Genomic DNA, 18,260 nt, shown 5'->3' on the forward strand with positions numbered 1-18,260 from the left:
TTTATAATCTAAACAATTTCGCTGGCGTCATCGAGGCTATCGAGCAGAATTAGCTGCATGTTATGTCAATTCAGTGTTAAATGAAATTTGTTTGAAATTAGTTTAAAAACGCATTTTAAATCTTGTCCTAGCAGCATATTGATTTTTTATTTGTTCCACTTTGTTGATTGACAAAGAATCTAACAAATTTCTTTTCACAAGGACCCTAAAACCCAGTTTCACCCCGTCCACTTCGACCGTGCCGATAGTGCTTGATTGGCGTTGGTTTCATGCTATCCCGGCATGCCATAGGATAAGTGTTGTGCTATAATAGGCTATTATATCCCGGATGTGTAACACAAGAACAAAGTAAACATTGCTCTTTCTTGTTAGAACGAGGCATTCCCTTCCTCACATTTTGTCATTCGTCGCAGTAGCAGAGTTTGTTTATTTAATTCCATGGAAACGTGCTCCTCAGTTATAGGTGGCGCTACGATGAAAAGGTTTGTTCAAATACCAAAAGTTATGATGTGACTATAGAGGAATTTGCCAAAGTTATTTGTCAACATACCAGAACACTGATTTCCCAACTGTGATTATAGGGGGCGTTATAGGGTTTTTTATGTGTTGTGAGGTGTGCGCAGGAGAAAACTGAATTATACCGAATTACGATATTGACATTTCAACTAAATATAGAGTGCAGTACTCGCAACCTGCAACTTGTAAGTCCATTTTTTAAAGCAGCTATAGGCCTACCGCACTTTGATTCTTTTTTATTTGAAAATCCAGCAAGTCCTGATTTTTACGAAGAAAAATATTTAGAAATAAATTGAATTATTTATGAGAAAGGTTTTTAACACAAGTCTCCACATACATAAATGACAGCCAGTGAAAAAATTTCACTGACCATCCAGGATTTGAACCTGGGACCTTCGGATCACAGGACCGATGCTCTACCAACTGAGCTAATGAGTCAGATGGAGAAGAGCAGTGATGTTATTATCTATAGGCCTTCAGTTCAATACCCGCCCTCTTTCATCTTCTCATCCAAGAAGTTTTGAGAATTTCTAATTTCGAATTATTGTTTCTTACACGTGAACAATATCCTAGCAATGTCGCACCCCTCAACAACCCCAGCGACCAAAGCGACGGCCATATGCCCAATGAATATGGGTTGGAATTTTCTATATTTGACACTTGCGTTTAATAGAGGGGAGGGGGAGGGGGTTAGCCTTCTAACGAAAGGACTTTCGTTTATAGGGCTTCATCGAACTTCTGGGTTGTTCCCTTAGAGCCGTAGACTTATTTCAAGTCACGGGACTAGTAAGAATATTTATGATCGATCACTGCGCATGGTATCTGTAATACGAGCTGCTAGAAGTCTTCTAAGGTGCTTTGTGAGCTTGGCGAGCTATCACATTGGTGATACCGTCCACCACTAAAATATCAATCTTAGACGTGTACGAAATCTTAGGCGTGTAAATCTTAGGCGTCTAAGATTTCATTGGTCAATAATTGAAGATGATTGGTTGTTTGGGATTTCTGGTCCTGTGATTCGTTGATTTAAGTATACCGCGAAATTCTTAGACGCCTTAAGGTCCGTTCATACTACCACCGCATTTGCGATGCGTTGCTTTGCGATGCGGTGCATTGCCGCACTGCATCATACTGCAAACTACTGCATTGCGATATCGCAATGAAGTTAAATACATTTTAACTTGGAAATGCGACGAGTTGCGTTGAGTTGCGGCAAAAGTAATCGATATATCGGCATCGTAAAGCAGCGCATCGCAAATGCGGTGGTAGTATGAACGAACCTTTAGACGTCTAAGATAAGGTTAGGCGTAGTATCTTGGGCGTATTTTGAAGGTATCCGCCATCTATAGAGGACACATTATTTGCGTGTAAAGGATCATGCTGCACCCTTTATTTCTATTCTATTACCACAAAATATTGCGGTTTAAAGAGAAAATATCACACTTTTTGCCCAAATATTTCAAGTTGTTTACCTCAAGGTGGAGCGCCTACGCGTAGCCAAAGCGTATGCACATTCCAATAACACAACCTAACATTCCATTCTCCCCTAGAAGCAGGTATGCACATACAATGACACACCCCTGGCATTCCATTCTCCCCTACATAAGCAGGTGTGCTGTGCGCTTTGCTGTGCGCTGTGATGATAGAAGAACATAAAGTTCGTTGCCCTTGCCACTTTATCCCTAATTAATGGTCTTTCACGTGACGCGTTTCAACAAATCACAGTGCGCGATTTTGAATAATGGGTCGTGGGGGTAATAGAATTACTTATCTAGAGTGGCTGTAGACACATTTTTCTTTAAAAATACTGGAGAGCGCTTTCAATATGGCCGCCAATAAGCCCATGATAACTTTTCATGATTTATTCAGATACAGATGGGTATGTGGGGGTATGGATACGAGGAACAAAAAGCAACTAGATAACTAAAGCAACTAAGTCAAAAGTTGTAGAAGTAATATTTATCAATCTATGTAACCATAATAAGATGTTAACTCGACAGATCTCCAATCATTACCAATTACAAGTTTGTATGCTTCGACCAGCAAGCGTGACCAAATCCTCATTTGTAATAATTATGTTATCAAAAACAACATTTTGAGAGTATTTGCCGACGGAAAAATATTTATTGACGGAAACGCTTACAATATAATCACAAAGTTGAACACAATAGACAATTTTGCGGCATAACAGTCTCGTGTTTGTTACCGCATTTGCATTCAAATGTACCCGCTGTGTATAAGGTCACTGACCTAAGAAAAAAATCCTTTTCAAGCGGCTGCCACAACAATTGCTGTTTTTAAGCTATTTTTAGCCTATCGCCATATTTGTTAATGACCTAGTTCAAGTAAATATTCGTTTCAAGCCGCGAATATAAACCTTACAAATAATTATAATAATATAATATGGTTAGGAATAGGGTTATGGTTAAGGTAAGTGTTGCAAAACAATGGGTTCAATAATTTTTCCCTTTTCACGTGGTGAAAAATGTGGTTGTTTAAACCAACTAACGTTTACCCTAACCATACCCTATAACCATATCCCTAACACTAACAGTGATCCTAATGCTAACCATAACCGTAATCCTAACCTTATCCCTAACCCTAATTATAACCGCAATGCCCTAAACCCTAATTTTAACCCTTAGACCTATCGGGCCAATGACCCTTTGGACTGTTGATGTCATTTACCTAAATCAAAGTTTATTTAGGGTTGTGCACCCTTAATCATTGCACTCCTCAGATGCTTGGTTGTTTATGTGTAATAGCGCCATCACACTTCTTGTTTTGATTAGCTCACGTGTAATTTTGGTACTGGAGGCTGCCATCTTGAAACCATTGCATGTGTTTGAGTGCTGGGACCGTCGGTCCTAAACTAGTTTTTACCATAGAATATTCATAATTATATTGTGTGTCTGATGTAACCAGCTAAGAAGAAATCAAGAGCAGATAATAAAGCTTCTTAAGATACTAATCGTATCCTTTGTCATCTGATGCATCTAAATTTCAAGTTGTTTATTCATGCGTTGAAAGCAGTAAGGACAGTAAGCTACATTCCCGGTTCCGGCACAATCAGCTCAGGGGAGCGATCCAAGTTTGCTCCTACATTTGTAAAAACTAGTTAGTTGGTATTAAGAGTTGCCAAATAAAGGTTCAGTTGAGCGTCTGTTTTGAAAGCTTACCTAAAAATACCTAAAATCTTAAGGTCGTGTCAGCAGTGTAAACATAAACATTGCTTTGGCACAAACAGAATACGGCAGCTCCAGTCAAGTCAGACGTCACTGAATATAGCAAATATTAATGAGTGTGCATGTAGATAAATGCACATTTGGTAGAAGCTTACAGATTAGAACTTCAAAGAAGTTATCGTGGTCTATGTATCCGAATCGTAGAAATCAAATAAAGATATCAGTAGTAGCTGCCTGTATGTACATTCCTAACACTGACATTAGATCTCTTGCACCGTTGTGCAGGAATGACTTGTAGAATCAAAAGCACAAACTGACACGGGACTACTACTGAAAAATAGCTTTGTGGTATTTAATAAATATCTAATAAAGGGGTAACAAGTTTACTCCCACCAGTCGCGAGTCGCTTACGACAATTCAAATAAAGTTTGGTATTAAAGGAGTATTTCGTGATCCTAGCATCCTCTTTGTATGACATTTTTCAGTACATATCCACGAAAAAAGCATATTCCCAAAATTTCAGTTGATTCCGATATTGCGTTTGCGAGTTATGCATGATTATGTGTATTACACTGCTCCATAGACAATACGTTGTAATTTCGTTCTGGTGCACCAGATAGAAATTCAAATTTCACGATATCTTTGCTAAACGAATTAATCTGCAAGAAATATTTTGTACATAAACATTATGTAGCCAGAGGTTTCCAGTGATATAAAAATCTCAACTTTTTTGAGAAAAGTGGGGGATGAGGCTGTGGATCACGAAATGCCCTTTTAAAGTGCCTGCATGTATGCCTCTAATACTGACATTAGTAATCTTGCAGTTGCACAGCTAGTGCATGCAGGAATAACTCATAGAATAATACAACACTGACTCAGGACTTCTACCTAAAAAAGAGTTTTGTGGTATTTTATTATCAAATACGGGCGCATCGAGCTTACTCCCGCCTGTCGGCATGCAATAAACGTGTACATCGAGCTTTCTCCCACCCGTCGGTAAGCAACGTAGGGCCTGGAATCAAGCGAAGTTTCGTGTATACTGACATTCGTATTTATTTCAGGTTTCGACACATGTAGCCTCACAAAGCACACCTTCACAGGTCCTACGTATAGTTTCTCACATAAATTTGTGAACCGTTGTTCACTTTAGAACAACTTTTGCGCTTCGTTGCTTGCATCAGCGTCGTTTCGTTAATTCATTCGTTTCGGTACTATCGAAGACATGTCGAGTCATAAAAGCGGTTCCGAATTCAGAAGCAGAAGATCTTATAAAAGTGATGCACTATCTAAAAGTACAGAATATGCTTTATTACAAGCAGCAACGAGAAAGGTCGAACCAGAATGTCGAGCCAAATCATTGAAGGAAAAACAAGCTTTAGAAAGTGAGGAATTTAATATCCAAGCAAGGGCAAGAGACTTGGAACTAAAAATGCAAGCCAGGGCAAGGGACTTGCAACAACAAAAAAGAGAGGTTGGAAATGAAGACTGAATTAAACATACAGCAAGCCAAAATAGATGTATTGGAGGATTATGAACATAAATCCCAGAGCTTAAGAAGTAGACCAAAATCGGTGCTTGATGACCTCACAGAAGCTCAACCAGATACAAACACATCAGTGAGGCAGTGGTTGAACCACAACACCAGAGAAAGTCAAGAAATTGATGGCAAGTTCCTAGCTAAACATGATACAGTTGGTGCTGTAGGTCTAAATTCAGGGGCAAGACCAAAATACACACATATGGAGTTGGGACCTGCAAAAGAGCAGCCAGCAGTGGGTATGACTACTGATGGTAAAGTACATACTGATTTAGGTCAACAAGTTCAACCAAGAAGCAGGTTAACAACCAGTCAAGTTATGCAAGTCAACTTTCCACCACAAAATGAAGTCTTGTTCCCCGCAGCAGCACCTGTGGAGTCAGAAAGTACAGGGGACAGAATACCCCCACATTATTTGTCAGCCACGAAATATGAAAATATTGATGAACAGTATCGTCAGTATGATCAAGAACAGTACAGTCAACAGTATGAACATGAAGGGCCTTCATCAGTACAGTACGGCCATAGAGTAACTTCGTCACCAGAGCCTGCCGTGAAGAAAAAACAAGTCATGTTGCCACGGCAACATGTAACAAGTGAACCAAATGAAGTGAAAGAAGAAGATACCAGTAACATAGAAAATTTGGCTCGCAATCAAGATAATCTTACAAGGCTGCTGGTAGAACAACACAAGCAAGCGAGTTTGCCAAACCGCACACTTCAGCCATTTACTGGGGACCCGCTTCAGTATACTACATTCATAAGAGCTTTTGGATTTATAATTGAAAATAAAAGCAAAAGCAGTAGAGACCGTCTGTACTATCTTGAACAGTACACAAGAGGTGAAGCCAACAGTTTGGTGAAAAGTTGTATTCACATGGATGATGAGGTTGGGTACCTGGAAGCAAAAAGGTTGTTGGAAAGGAAATATGGTAATAAGCACAAGATTGCAGAGGCTTACTTAGCGAAGATGAGGCAGTGGCCGAATGTGAAAGGTGATAGTTCAGGGCTACAAGATTTGTCACTATTTTTGTTGGAATGCAAAATACCATGACCAGCCTGGGCTATACTAATGAGTTGCAAAAGTACAGCAAACATTAGAATGTTGATGATGAAGTTACCATATAGTATGAGACACAGATGGAGGAGACAAGTAGATTATGTTGAAGAAGAAAGAAACAAAGTGGTAACATTTGAAGACTTAACCTCCTTCTTAGAAAAACAGGCTAGAATCGCAACTAATGCTGCCTACGGTAGAAGTGTGACGGAGAAGGAAGATAGTACTAAGAAGGAAGAAAGGGTAAAATACTCAAACTATCAGACTTATAAAGCTAGAAGAAATCTAGCAACAAACACAGAAGCTGTATCGGCAAGTGTGACATCAAATAGTCCAAGAGCCAGACCAAATGTAATGTCATATAGTCTAGCAGCCAGGCCAAATGTGTCGTCAAGTAGTCCAGGAGCCGACAAGCCGTGTACATATTGCAAGGGTAAAGATCACACTTTGGAAATGTGTAACAAATTAAAGGAAAAGCCTATAAGTGACCGGTTGCAGTATCTAAGAGAGTTGGGAGTTTGTTTCGGCTGCCTAAAGAAAGCAGTACCTTACAGTAAAATCTGCAAATACAAGCTTACCTGCAAGACATGTAAAAAGCGCCATCCAACAGTGCTACATGTGAAACAGGAAGAGACACAGAAGTCTGACGAAGTTGCTAATCAGACATGTGGGCTTACAGGCGCCGGAGTTAAATCTAGTGAATCATATCCCACAATCATACCAGTCATAGTCTACTCAAGAGTTTCCAGAATGTCTGTAGAAACTTACGCTTATCTCGACAACGGCAGTGATGCTGTATTCTGTTCTGAAAGGCTGCAAAAGGAACTACATGTTAAAGGCAAGAAAACCAAGCTGGAAATTGAAACCATAACAGATGATATCATAGTAGACAGTGAAATCATCCAATATTTAGAAGTTTCTGACATGAACAGAAATAATATCATCTCTCTTCCAAAGGCATACACACAAGATAAGATCCCTGGTGACTTGGCTGACATTATCAACCAGGATGATATTGATGCAATTCCTTATATGGAAGAAGTTAAGCTAGGAAGATTAAGTGATGAATCTCAATGCCATATTGGTCTTCTCATATGAAATAATGTGCCTAAAGCATTTGAGCCAATACATGTAGTAAACAGCCAAGGTGAAGGACCTTTCGCCTGCCAAACAAGACTTGGATGGACAGTGTATGGTGTCAAAAATAAAGAACACAAAAGGACATCAGTCATCCACAGAATTAAAGCACATGACACTATTGACCAGCAATTAGAGAAACTCTACAACGCTGAGTTCAATGAGCGAATAATTGATGATAAACCCGAGAGAAGCGTGAGTGAAGGACAATTCCTAAACAGAGTAGAAGCATCAATCAAGTATGTAGATGGGCACTACCAAGTAGGTTTCCCGCTCAAAGATGATGACATGAAATTGCCGAGCAATATACATCAAGCCGAATTGCGGGCATGCCATCTGAAGAGGAAGTTAGAAAGGGACTCGGTTTTCAACGACCAATACACTGCATTCATGAATGATATGTTTAAAAATGATTATGCAGAAGAAGTGCCCAAAGATGCATGCAATAGAAGGGATGGCAAGGTGTGGTATGTCCCCCACCATGGGGTGTTTCACCCCACCAAGGGCAAGCTGCGAGTTGTATTTGATTGTGCGGCGAAGTACATGGGCCAGTCTCTAAACTCACAATTACTAAAAGGATCCGACTTGACAAGCAACTTGGTAGGTGTGTTGACGAGGTTTAGAGAGCACCCTGTTGGAGTTGTAGCAGATATAAAAGCAATGAACCATCAAGTGCGTGTACCAGAACCAGACAGAGACTTAGTAAGATTTCTATGGTGGCCCTACGGTGACCTGAGTCTGCCTCTGAAGGAATATAGGATGAATGTGCACTTGTTTGGTGCAACTTCGTCACCTTCATGTGCGAATTTCGCACTGAGAAAGACCGCTGATGATGGTAAGGAGAAATACAGCGAAGAAGTATGCAACACAGTGCTGTCCAACTTCTATGTCGACGACTACCTCAAATTTATCGAAAGTGAAAGCAAAGCTATTCAACTCGTCAGTGATCTCACCAATTTGTGTATGGATGGAGGTTTCAAGTTCACCAAGTGGTTGAGTAACTCAAGAGAAGTGTTGCAGTCAGTCCCTGAAGACGATAGAGCTGAGACTACAAAGACACTAGATTTGAAGAATGAAGATTTACCATCAGAAAAGGTGCTGGGGTTGGTATGGTCACCACAAACCGACAGGTTTGGCTTCCATATTAAAGTGAAAGAGAAACCTCCTACCAGAAGAGGCATCCTAGCAACTGTAAGCTCCATCTATGACCCGCTAGGATTTGTTGCTCCAACAATCCTGCCAGCAAAACGAATATTGCAGAACTTAAGTAAGCTGCAGCTTGGTTGGGATGAGCCTATTCCTGGTGAGCTTCTGACCCGTTGGGAAAGATGGCTTGATGAAGTACCGAAATTGTCAGATTTCACCATCGAAAGATGTTTCAAGCCCAAGGAATTTGAAGAAAGTGAGGTTCAGATGCACCACTTCTGCGATGCAAGTCAGAAGGGATATGGTTCAGTGAGCTACTTACGATTCGTTAATGAGATGGGTCAAGTGCATCTTACTCTCCTGACAGCCAAGGCAAGAGTTGCTCCCTTGAAGATCATAACTATACCTCGCCTAGAGTTAACTGCAGCTGCAATGGCAGTAAAGGTCAACAACATGTTGCAAAAGGAACTACAGTTGAAAGTCGAAAGCACATACTTCTGGACTGATAGTCAGACCGTGATCAAGTATATTAACAATGACACCGCCAGATTCCACACCTTTGTGGCTAATCGAGTCGCATTGATTAGAGATGGCTCTCCAGCTCAAACCCTGCAGACGACTGCTCAAGGGGCTTAGCCGTTGATTGCTTCCTCAAGAATAGAAGGTGGCTGATGGTCCAGACTTCTTACACAAAGCAGAAAACCAGTGGCCAAAGACTAACATTGGAAACAGCGCAGAAGAGCTAGCTGATGATCCAGAAGTTAAAAAGAAATTAGTAGTCAACACAGCGTTGACAGAAGAAGCACCAGATACAATGGAGAAACTACTTACACGATTCTCCTCATGGTATCAATGTTTCCAATGTTAGTCTTTTTTTAAACTCCTGCTTTATGTTTTCAAGTGCTCTCAGGGCCGTGCCCCCAATTATCTTTGTGAGCTTCTTTCAGCCTATGCTCCCGGAAGAGAATTGAGATCTTCTTCCGATAAGACCCTGCTTAGTCAGCCTAGGGCACATAGAGGATCTGGTTTAAATACCTTCTCTGTCTCTGGCCCGAGGGAATGGAACAAACTCCCTAAAGCCATCAGGGAGTCTCCATCAATTCCAGTTTTCAGGAAGAAACTGAAAACTCACCTTTTCAGTTAGCTTCTTTCTTGTTCCACTGTGTTTCTTTTTCCCCATCCTTTCTCTCCTTGTTCAGCGCCTTGATAAATTTTAAAGGCGCTATATAAATACCTTTATGTATGTATGTATGTATGTATCAACTTTGTCGTTGTGTTGCATGGATCCTCAGAGTCAAGAAATATCTCCGTAAGATCTGTCATGATAGAGATGATGATAGGGTTGATGATAGAGTTGATAATGGAGATGATGATGGTAGAAAGAATGATGAGAATGAAGAGCATGGCAACATTACAGATTTGCTTAATGTTGCTGACATGCAAGAAGCAGAAAGAGCTGTGATAGTATGTGTCCAAACCAAGGCATATCCAGAAGAAATTAAGACACTAAAAGAACTGCAATCATGATTGAGTAGTGATGACAGTCAGCCAGAAGACGACTTGCGACAAGTTAGCAAGATTAAGAAAGCAAGTCCTCTCTACAGACTTAATCCATTTATAGAAGATGGAGTAATCAGAGTAGGTGGTCGACTGGCTAAGTCAGCTCTACCTGAAAAGACAAAATTTCCATCAATCATACCAAAGAAGTCCCACACTGCAAAGTTAATTTTACATGACGTCCATGAAGCAACTGGACATGGGGGCAGAAACCACATGTTGGCTCACCTGCATAAGAAGTACTGGATAACAAATGCTAATGCAGCAGCTAGAAAGGTTATCAACAGTTGCATCTCCTGCAGAAAGAGGAATGCAAAAGTACAACAGCAGATGATGAGTGATCTTCCCAAAGACAGAGTCACTCCAGGAGAGCCACCATTTTCAAGAGTTGGAATGGACTATCTCGGTCCACTAGAAGTTAAACAAGGCCGTAATATAGTCAAGCGATATGGTGTAGTGTTCGTCTGCCTTGCATCCAAAGCCATACACATCGAAATGGCAGCGTCTTTGGACACCGATGCCTGCGTAAATGTCATACGACGATTCGTGTCCAGAAGAGGCCAAGTGAAACAGATCCGCTCTGACAATGGCACCAATTTAATAGGGGCAGAAAGAGAGTTACGCCGAGAAATTGCCGCTTGGAATCAAGACAGAATCCATGACTACCTACTGCAAAGGGAGATTGAGTGGATCCACCAGCAGGAAGTCACCATGGAGGCATCTGGGAACGGACTACGGACAATCAGGAAAGTGATGTGCTCTGTTATAAAGGAACAAATACTAACAGATGACTCTCTTCGTACATTACTGTGTGAGATAGAAGCCATAGTTAACAGCCGACCACTCACCAATGTTCCTGGAGAAGTATCTGATTTAGAGCCACTTACACCAAATCACCTTCTTCAACTAAAGAGTGACATGATCTTACCAACAGCCGCTGTAGGAAAGCTGAGTCAGTATGCCAAGCGTCGGTGGAGGTAAGTCCAGTATCTGGCAGACCTGTTTTGGCGCAGATGGATCAAAGAATACCTTCCTCAGTTACAGCAAAGACAAAAGTGGATACACCCACAGCGAAATGCCAAGGTGGGAGATGTCGTCATGGTTGTAAATGAATCTACTCCCAGAAACGTCTGGCCGCTAGGAAGGGTGATTGAAACTCTCCCTGCAAGTGATGGACTGGTTCGACGTGTGCGAGTGAAAACTAGGACAAGCATTCTCACCAGACCCATTGATAAACTGTGTTTGCTGTTGGAATCAGAAGTCCCAGATCAAGATATAGGAGTGAAGAAAGATTCTAATTCAGCTCATCCACCAGTACCAGCACTGGGTAACCCAAGTACCAAGCCTAAAACTACGTCCAGTGCTACCAACAATGAAACTGTATCAGTGTCAGGTACTCTAGAAGCAAGACCACGACGATCATTGAAACCAGTGAAACGCCTGGACTTGTAAAGAACTAAAGAACTAATAGTGTTATAACAACAAGTCACTGAAACCGTTATAACCAAAAAGATTCAACTTACGTTAAATTGCCACTCATGTAGCAGGGCTACATGAGCATCGGAACAGTTGAATCGATTATATGTACTGCAAACATCAACTTACGTTAAATTGCCACTTAGTCTGGAGGCTAAGCATCGGAACAGTTGGTGAATTTAGGCAGTACAATTATCAGCTAAGCTAAATTGCCACTTAGTCTGGAGGCTAAGCTACGGAACAGCTGATATATATAAAATAAAACTAAACATCAGTTTACGTTAAATTGCCACGAAAGGCAAGCTGACACCTTGCTTTCGCTTCGGAACAACTGATGCAAACTGTCAAAATTCATCATGAGATCTACCAGATGTGACGACAGATGAACCTACCTGTACTACAGATGGTGATTCACCTCTACAGCGACGTGTCTGCGTTTAGTGTGAAGTTGCCAGATTTGTATCCAACTCATCGTCAAGATCAAGAATGAACATGTTTGTCACCTAGATCACCACATCTGTTAATTTGATTTTGTAAAGAAGAATCCTATGCATGCAATTTGTACCGATGGAACCAGTGTGCATCTTTAGTAAGTTTGTTTAAAATTTGGTACACCACAGGCCCATGGACTTTTAATTTGCAAGATTCTACATCGTATTCTACTGTTTGATGTGTGCACAATTTGTGGATGTGTACAGTATAGCATGTAAATCATATTTGGGATACACCCTTTTGAAAGTATGTTCCGTGCGTGTATTTTGGAATCTCGATTTTGCTCATTTTGATTTCTTTTTGAAATTGTTGCTCTGCTATTTATCAAAGGTATGCATAATCGAGGTCCAAAATAATTTCACTCAAGTTTTGTAATTGTGTATTCCCTTCTACATGTACTTTGCAAGTAAATGCATCCTTTCAGCTTCTGGTGTTTTGACTATAACATGGATTAACTGAATTTGCAAATTTGGGCCATATGGCTGCTATGGTTGTGCACAGGCAGTCATATTATATCATGTGTGTTTCTCACATATAAGGTGTACCAAACAAGATATTCGCATGCAAGGAGTTATGTACTTTCATCGAAACGACAGCTACAGACTGCATTTCTAGTTTACAAACTAAACATTGTTTTGTTTATGTTGATATGTTGTGATCATGTTGCACTTGAATAGTATCTCCCATGTGTTCAGTTGGCTTTTCCAATCTCACCAAAATTTGCCTGTGGTGTGGGCTTTTGTTTGGTTTTGTTTCAAGTAATTTTGGTTGGCATGGGCAGTTATCTCTTGAGTGTAGCATCATCTAACTTGTAAAATGAAGCTAAATAATTCTTTCATGTGAAGTTAAAATCACTTTGAAATGTCCAAAACTCAGTTTGTTTTTTCCTTTTGGATTTAATCACTTGGATTTTTTGAAATTGTTTTCTTGTTTTGAATCATTTGCATTGATACATGTTCTTTATCTCACAAATGAATCGCAGATAAAGGTTTTTTGATTTTATAACTTTATTCATGTTTCAAAATCAGTCAATTTTGATGTTTGAAGTTTAAGGGTCACAAAGGCACCTCTTGTAAAAGGTTCAGTTTTGTCAGTAAATGGCACACCAAAACTATGTTTTAAGAAGTAATTGTTGCTGGTAGCAGACAATTAGGCGCCGGAATGTTGATGCCATTTACCTAAATCAAAGTTTATTTAGTGTTGTGCACCCTTAATCATTGCACTCCTCAGATGCTTGGTTGTTTATGTGTAATAGCGCCATCACACTTCTTGTCTTGATTAGCTCACATGTAATTTTGGTACTGGAGGCTGCCATCTTGAAACCATTGCATGTGTTTGAGTGCTGGGACCGTCGGTCCTAAACTAGTTTTTACCATAGAATATTCATAATTATATTGTGTGTCTGATGTAACCAGCTAAGAAGAAAACAAGAGCAGATAATAAAGCTTCTTAAGATACCAATCGTATCCTTTGTCATCTGATGCATCTAAATTTCAAGTTAATGAATTAAATGAGAATGAATGATAATGATAATGAGAATGAGAATAATGATAATGATAATGATAATGATAATGATAATGATAATGATAATGATAATGATAATTATAATGATAATGATAATGAGAATGAATGATAATGAGATATCCACTCGTAAATTTCAAGTTGTTTATTCATGCGTTGAAAGCAGTAAGGACGGTAACTACATTCCCGGTTCCGGCACAATCAGCTCAGGGGAGTGATCCAAGTTTGCTCCTACATGGACTATTAACTGTTTTGACTGTTCCCAATAACATTTTAGCTATTCAGTAACAATAATTGCGCCCGGCGATCGCCATCACCATCCTACAACGTAAAATGCCGTTTTTGGGGTACACCATGCATCATATTGTTTTGGCATGCCATAACATTTAGTTTAAAATTATACATGTCGTTGTACTTAATTTTTACCAGGGTTGTCTGAGCTTAGCTCGGTTGATTTTTAGCTATGTTTTGGAAATTTGATGTCAGGCTTGTGGCACGCACACCACGAAAACAATAGGTCACTGGGTTAAAGTTAATGAATTCAGCTGAATCTAACAACAAAGCATGATCGTATCAAAACATAATACACACTGCTCTCTGTACTTAATGCTACACTGCTTACTTACAATTAGTAGTAACGTCTTTTGATTCGATTTCTAAATATAGCGATTGCAAGAAAAGGTTGACATTGCCAATTCTAGTAAACATTACCAAATATATTCCAGCAATCCTTCGTAAGACAAACACCGGAGCTACGAAAATGCAAGTTCATAATTACATGGAATTGTTATTGTTATAGGCTGCAGAAAAATCGTATTATTAAAATGTCTAAATTGGTCAGCAGTGGCGTAGCCAGGATGCAGGGCAGAAAGAGTAAAGTGTCCTTAAAATTACTAAAATGGGACAAAAATTGACAAATGACATGAACGGGGACGACATTTTGGCTTGGGCTCCTGACACCAAAATCCTGGTTATGCTACTGATTGCAAGTGATTACGGCATTAGCAGTGGCGGTACCATGCAGAACAAATCAGGGGAGCAGGGGGGGGTAACAATCCGTAAATATGCCTAACATTTGAACATTTTCCCAAAAATATTCGAATTTTCACAGAATTGAGGCAGCCTAATTGAACATTTAGATGTTTGGTGCAATGGTACATATGGTTTAATGACCTTAACGGCTACGTGCAAAATGATAATAAAATTTCATTGGGCTATTCCAGAAAATAAGTGCACCCCCTATAGAGTAGTAACTTTTCAATTTTAGAAATGTCTGGATTTCCATGTTAAAAAAAGCTTGGAAATGCAACTTAATGAATGAAAAATCACGGAATTTTTCAAAATGAGCTCTCAAATATTGAGGATTTCCGATTTTGAACCATTTTTCTGTTGGATTTTTTTTTACCTTTGGACACTTTATCTTTAAGTCTGGATTTCCAACACTCACGACTGGACAAAATTTTCCGGAAATCCGAACTCAGGCCGCTAAAGGGGATGTGTCTCTATTTTTTTGAATAGCCCATTGAACTTGTGACGGAATGGATGATTTAGAATTAAGTTTATACGTCACATTTCTTTCATTAATTGTGTTTTAACAACGTGTGTCTTACCTTCTAGTAAAGGCCCGCATTTGATATTATCAAATATATTATATTTCAAATCAAATTAAACATTAAATATAATTTGCATTGGATTTGTACAGCTTCTGTTTGTTAGAATCACAAAACATCTAATTATATTTATATGACATTTTTGCCGGAGCAAATTTTTTGTTGCCCAATGCTTACTTCTAGTTTCTGCTATTTTTATACTAAAATTCACAAACACCACACATTCAGATCAGATATACTTATTTAATTTTGCACATGCGTCATGTGCGTGATTGCAAGTTTGGAAACCAAAATAATTAAAGTAAAAAGTATATCAATTGGAAATATTATGTTATAGCTATCTTTTGTCGCCATGTTCAATGCAAAAAGTGCACGAACTCGAGACAAAGTTTGTGTTTCATATTTTTGTGCTTCATTACCCTTGCAGAAACACCTTGCACGACATGTTACAAACCGTAAAGGCATGCACACCGGGCATGCACATCTTGTCAAAATCAAGCATATCAAACAATTATTCATGTACTACTTGTATTTTTACATGATTTAAAGATTTAGATCCAATGTTGAATATTCTTAGAGCCATAATATAAGCTTTGCTCAAATGGAGGCCCTTAAGGGTAGACGAGGTATTGTTGGTCGAAGCAAACTAAAAATCGATTTTCATTATCTAGATCAATATATTATTGAAAAATAACACCTTGATGTTTTGCAAAAGTTCATTCTACAAATCGTATACTTTGCAAACTTGCTTAATTTATTGTTGTTAATGAGTTATGTACGTTTTACAAAAGTGTTGTTGTTTCAGCCCTCTTTACAACGTAACTCAAGAACCGCAGCACCTATAAAAGTATATCTGTGATATTGTAATTCTTCTACACACTCGCTATGAATTGAGCAATGCAGTTTTTGCCAAAGCTCACTACCATTCGTAAGATGCTGTGAACTACCAAATCACAACAGTTTAAAATAATTAATAACCTTAACTGGCCCTTCTCGGAATTCTACTTGTCACACGATTGTACGTAGTACTTTGACGAACAAAAATATGTACGACAAATTATGAGATTGTTTAATTTTATCCTGAGATTTATAAAGTAGCCATTTTCTTTTCATTTACCTCATTGTTTATATATGTTTATAATTAAGGGGGGACAAGTCTGATACTGAAAGTGGAAAATATAAAAATCGAACGCATATACAAAATCTTAAAAACGTACGGGTTCATATAGTTCATGATTTGATATACAAAGAAAGTCAGCGGGGGTGCGAGTCAGTAGTAAATTAATAGTATTTACTAAAGAAACAAATTGTAGAAGAAACAACGAATTTAGGTCCCCCCACACACATACACACACCCACATACTTTATAAATTCTTGAGCGTCCTGGCGAAAAGAAGCTTGCGTCAACAATGAAATGGAGACACAGATTATTAACAAATAAAAAAAAAATACCCCTTGGGCAATGTGTTATACCCCCGGCTCCTTCAGAGGCAAAAATCGCGATTAGAGGGGTACACAAATTCAACATACTCTTAACTCCTTTAACAATAATTATATAATAATCATAATATTATGCGTTGAATATTGTTCGCTTGAATTTATACAATTTCTGTTTGAGGGCATCACAGAACGTTTTATTATAATTATAATAAACGACTTTTTGTGTAACGGTTAAAGTATGTGCTATGCTTCATGCAAACATGAGCACCCAGCAAACACAAAACGTTTTCGACATCATTCGCAAAAGGTTATAAAAGGTTGTCAGAAAACGTTTAAATGCCGGGTTTTATAAAGGGTACATTAATGGTATAAAACGTTTTCATAACATTAAATAACATGTGTTGGTAATTTACTGCACAGCAAACACAAAACGATTTCATGATCTTTATATAACCCGACATTTTAATGTTATTAAAACGTTTTTACCTAAACCAAAACCAAAAATATAACTTATTTAAAACGTTTTAAAAACATTTTTGCTTTTCGTCATTATGTACGTTTACACATTATTACTTTAAATTAAAAAGTACTAAAATTAATGTTAGAGCTCATTTACACTTGTATTGGTATCACACAAAGGCAATGAAATGGGTGCATTTTCTGTTTATTCATATTATACCGTTTAAATGTATATATAAATCTGTCAGAATTTGTTTCTTTCAAGCAAAATTCTTCCGTTTCAAATTGTGTGTGTGTGGGGGGTGGGGTGGGGTTGGGGTGGGGGGGTGGTGCTCACTGGCTTTGGGAGCCGGGGATACCCCGTGGGCATGAACAATTTTACATTACATTGCAAATAGCGTAAGTATTAAGGGGGTACTACACCCCTGCTCGATTTTGTTCCTATTGTGCATTTTTCTAAAAAATTATAGCGCATTGGTGACAAGTAAGATATGTATATTATAGGGGCAAGGACTACAACTACTGCATGGAAATTCAGCAACTCAAGGAAAGTAGTTATTGATTTATTGATCAAATATTGGTTTTCCCTCATTTTTGACTGTAACTCCACAAAAATGGGCATACAATTAGCCAGGGGTGTAGTACCCCCTTAAAGAATAATATCGATGATTGTGTCATTTTATTTTCATAGCTGATGAAAAAATGGCCCGAAAGAGTGTGACAAATATGCAATAAAAGAAATCACACATAGCGCTTTACTGTTTTACCAAATGTTTCGGAGAAATTTATGTTTTTAACATCATTTAAAACATTTTGGATTGAAGTAAGGAAAAAAGTGTAAAAAGACACAAGTCTGCTTCAACAAAAAACAACATATAGTTCACTCTTTAACCTTCAAGAGCAGAAAAAGGACTGCAATAAAATTAACTTGTCTTTACGTCCTTCTATTATCATATGAAAAAGAAACCAATCACCTATACAGTGATCTTGTTTTATTTTGACGGTCCATTGTCTGTAAACGTGACCATATACAGTAATTCAATACAGGTAACTCAACACAATGCCATTTTACTCTGAAATCTACAATTCATTCAATCGATTCTATCGTGATGGTGGTTTTCTCGCAA

The 18,260-nt window shown here is 38.7% G+C and overlaps 2 protein-coding genes and 1 non-coding gene across 3 annotated transcripts; 2 read left to right on the forward strand and 1 right to left on the reverse strand.

Annotated features, from left to right (window-relative positions):
* Positions 1–881: 881 nt before the first annotated feature.
* Trnat-ugu (transfer RNA threonine (anticodon UGU)) lies at positions 882–955 on the reverse strand. Its single transcript has one exon. It is a non-coding gene; the product is annotated as a tRNA-Thr (tRNA).
* A 5,385-nt stretch (positions 956–6,340) lies between these two features.
* Positions 6,341–9,214, forward strand: LOC140142251 (uncharacterized). Its single transcript, XM_072164219.1, has 2 exons — positions 6,341–7,355; positions 7,410–9,214. Exons 1-2 carry the CDS (start codon positions 6,341–6,343, stop codon positions 9,212–9,214), a joined length of 2,820 nt encoding a protein of 939 aa, XP_072020320.1.
* A 1,137-nt stretch (positions 9,215–10,351) lies between these two features.
* Positions 10,352–11,116, forward strand: LOC140142252 (uncharacterized). The gene has a single exon (XM_072164220.1). The coding sequence runs from the start codon at positions 10,352–10,354 to the stop codon at positions 11,114–11,116; it is 765 nt and encodes a 254-aa protein (XP_072020321.1).
* The last annotated feature ends 7,144 nt before the right edge of the window (positions 11,117–18,260 follow it).

This window comes from Amphiura filiformis, chromosome 20 (genome assembly GCF_039555335.1).
Source record: "Amphiura filiformis chromosome 20, Afil_fr2py, whole genome shotgun sequence".
Classification (NCBI taxonomy): Eukaryota; Metazoa; Echinodermata; class Ophiuroidea; order Amphilepidida; family Amphiuridae; genus Amphiura; species Amphiura filiformis.

What these genes read in the sequence shown, in the direction of transcription:
- LOC140142251 (XM_072164219.1), top strand. Translation starts at nt 6,341, where the DNA reads ATGTTGATGATGAAGTTACCATATAGTATGAGACACAGATGGAGGAGA. An exon ending in AGTTAAGCTAGGAAGATTAA is followed by an intron (nt 7,356 to 7,409) that starts GTGATGAATCTC and finishes ATGTGCCTAAAG; the next exon opens with CATTTGAGCCAATACATGTA.
- LOC140142252 (XM_072164220.1), top strand. Translation starts at nt 10,352, where the DNA reads ATGTTGGCTCACCTGCATAAGAAGTACTGGATAACAAATGCTAATGCA.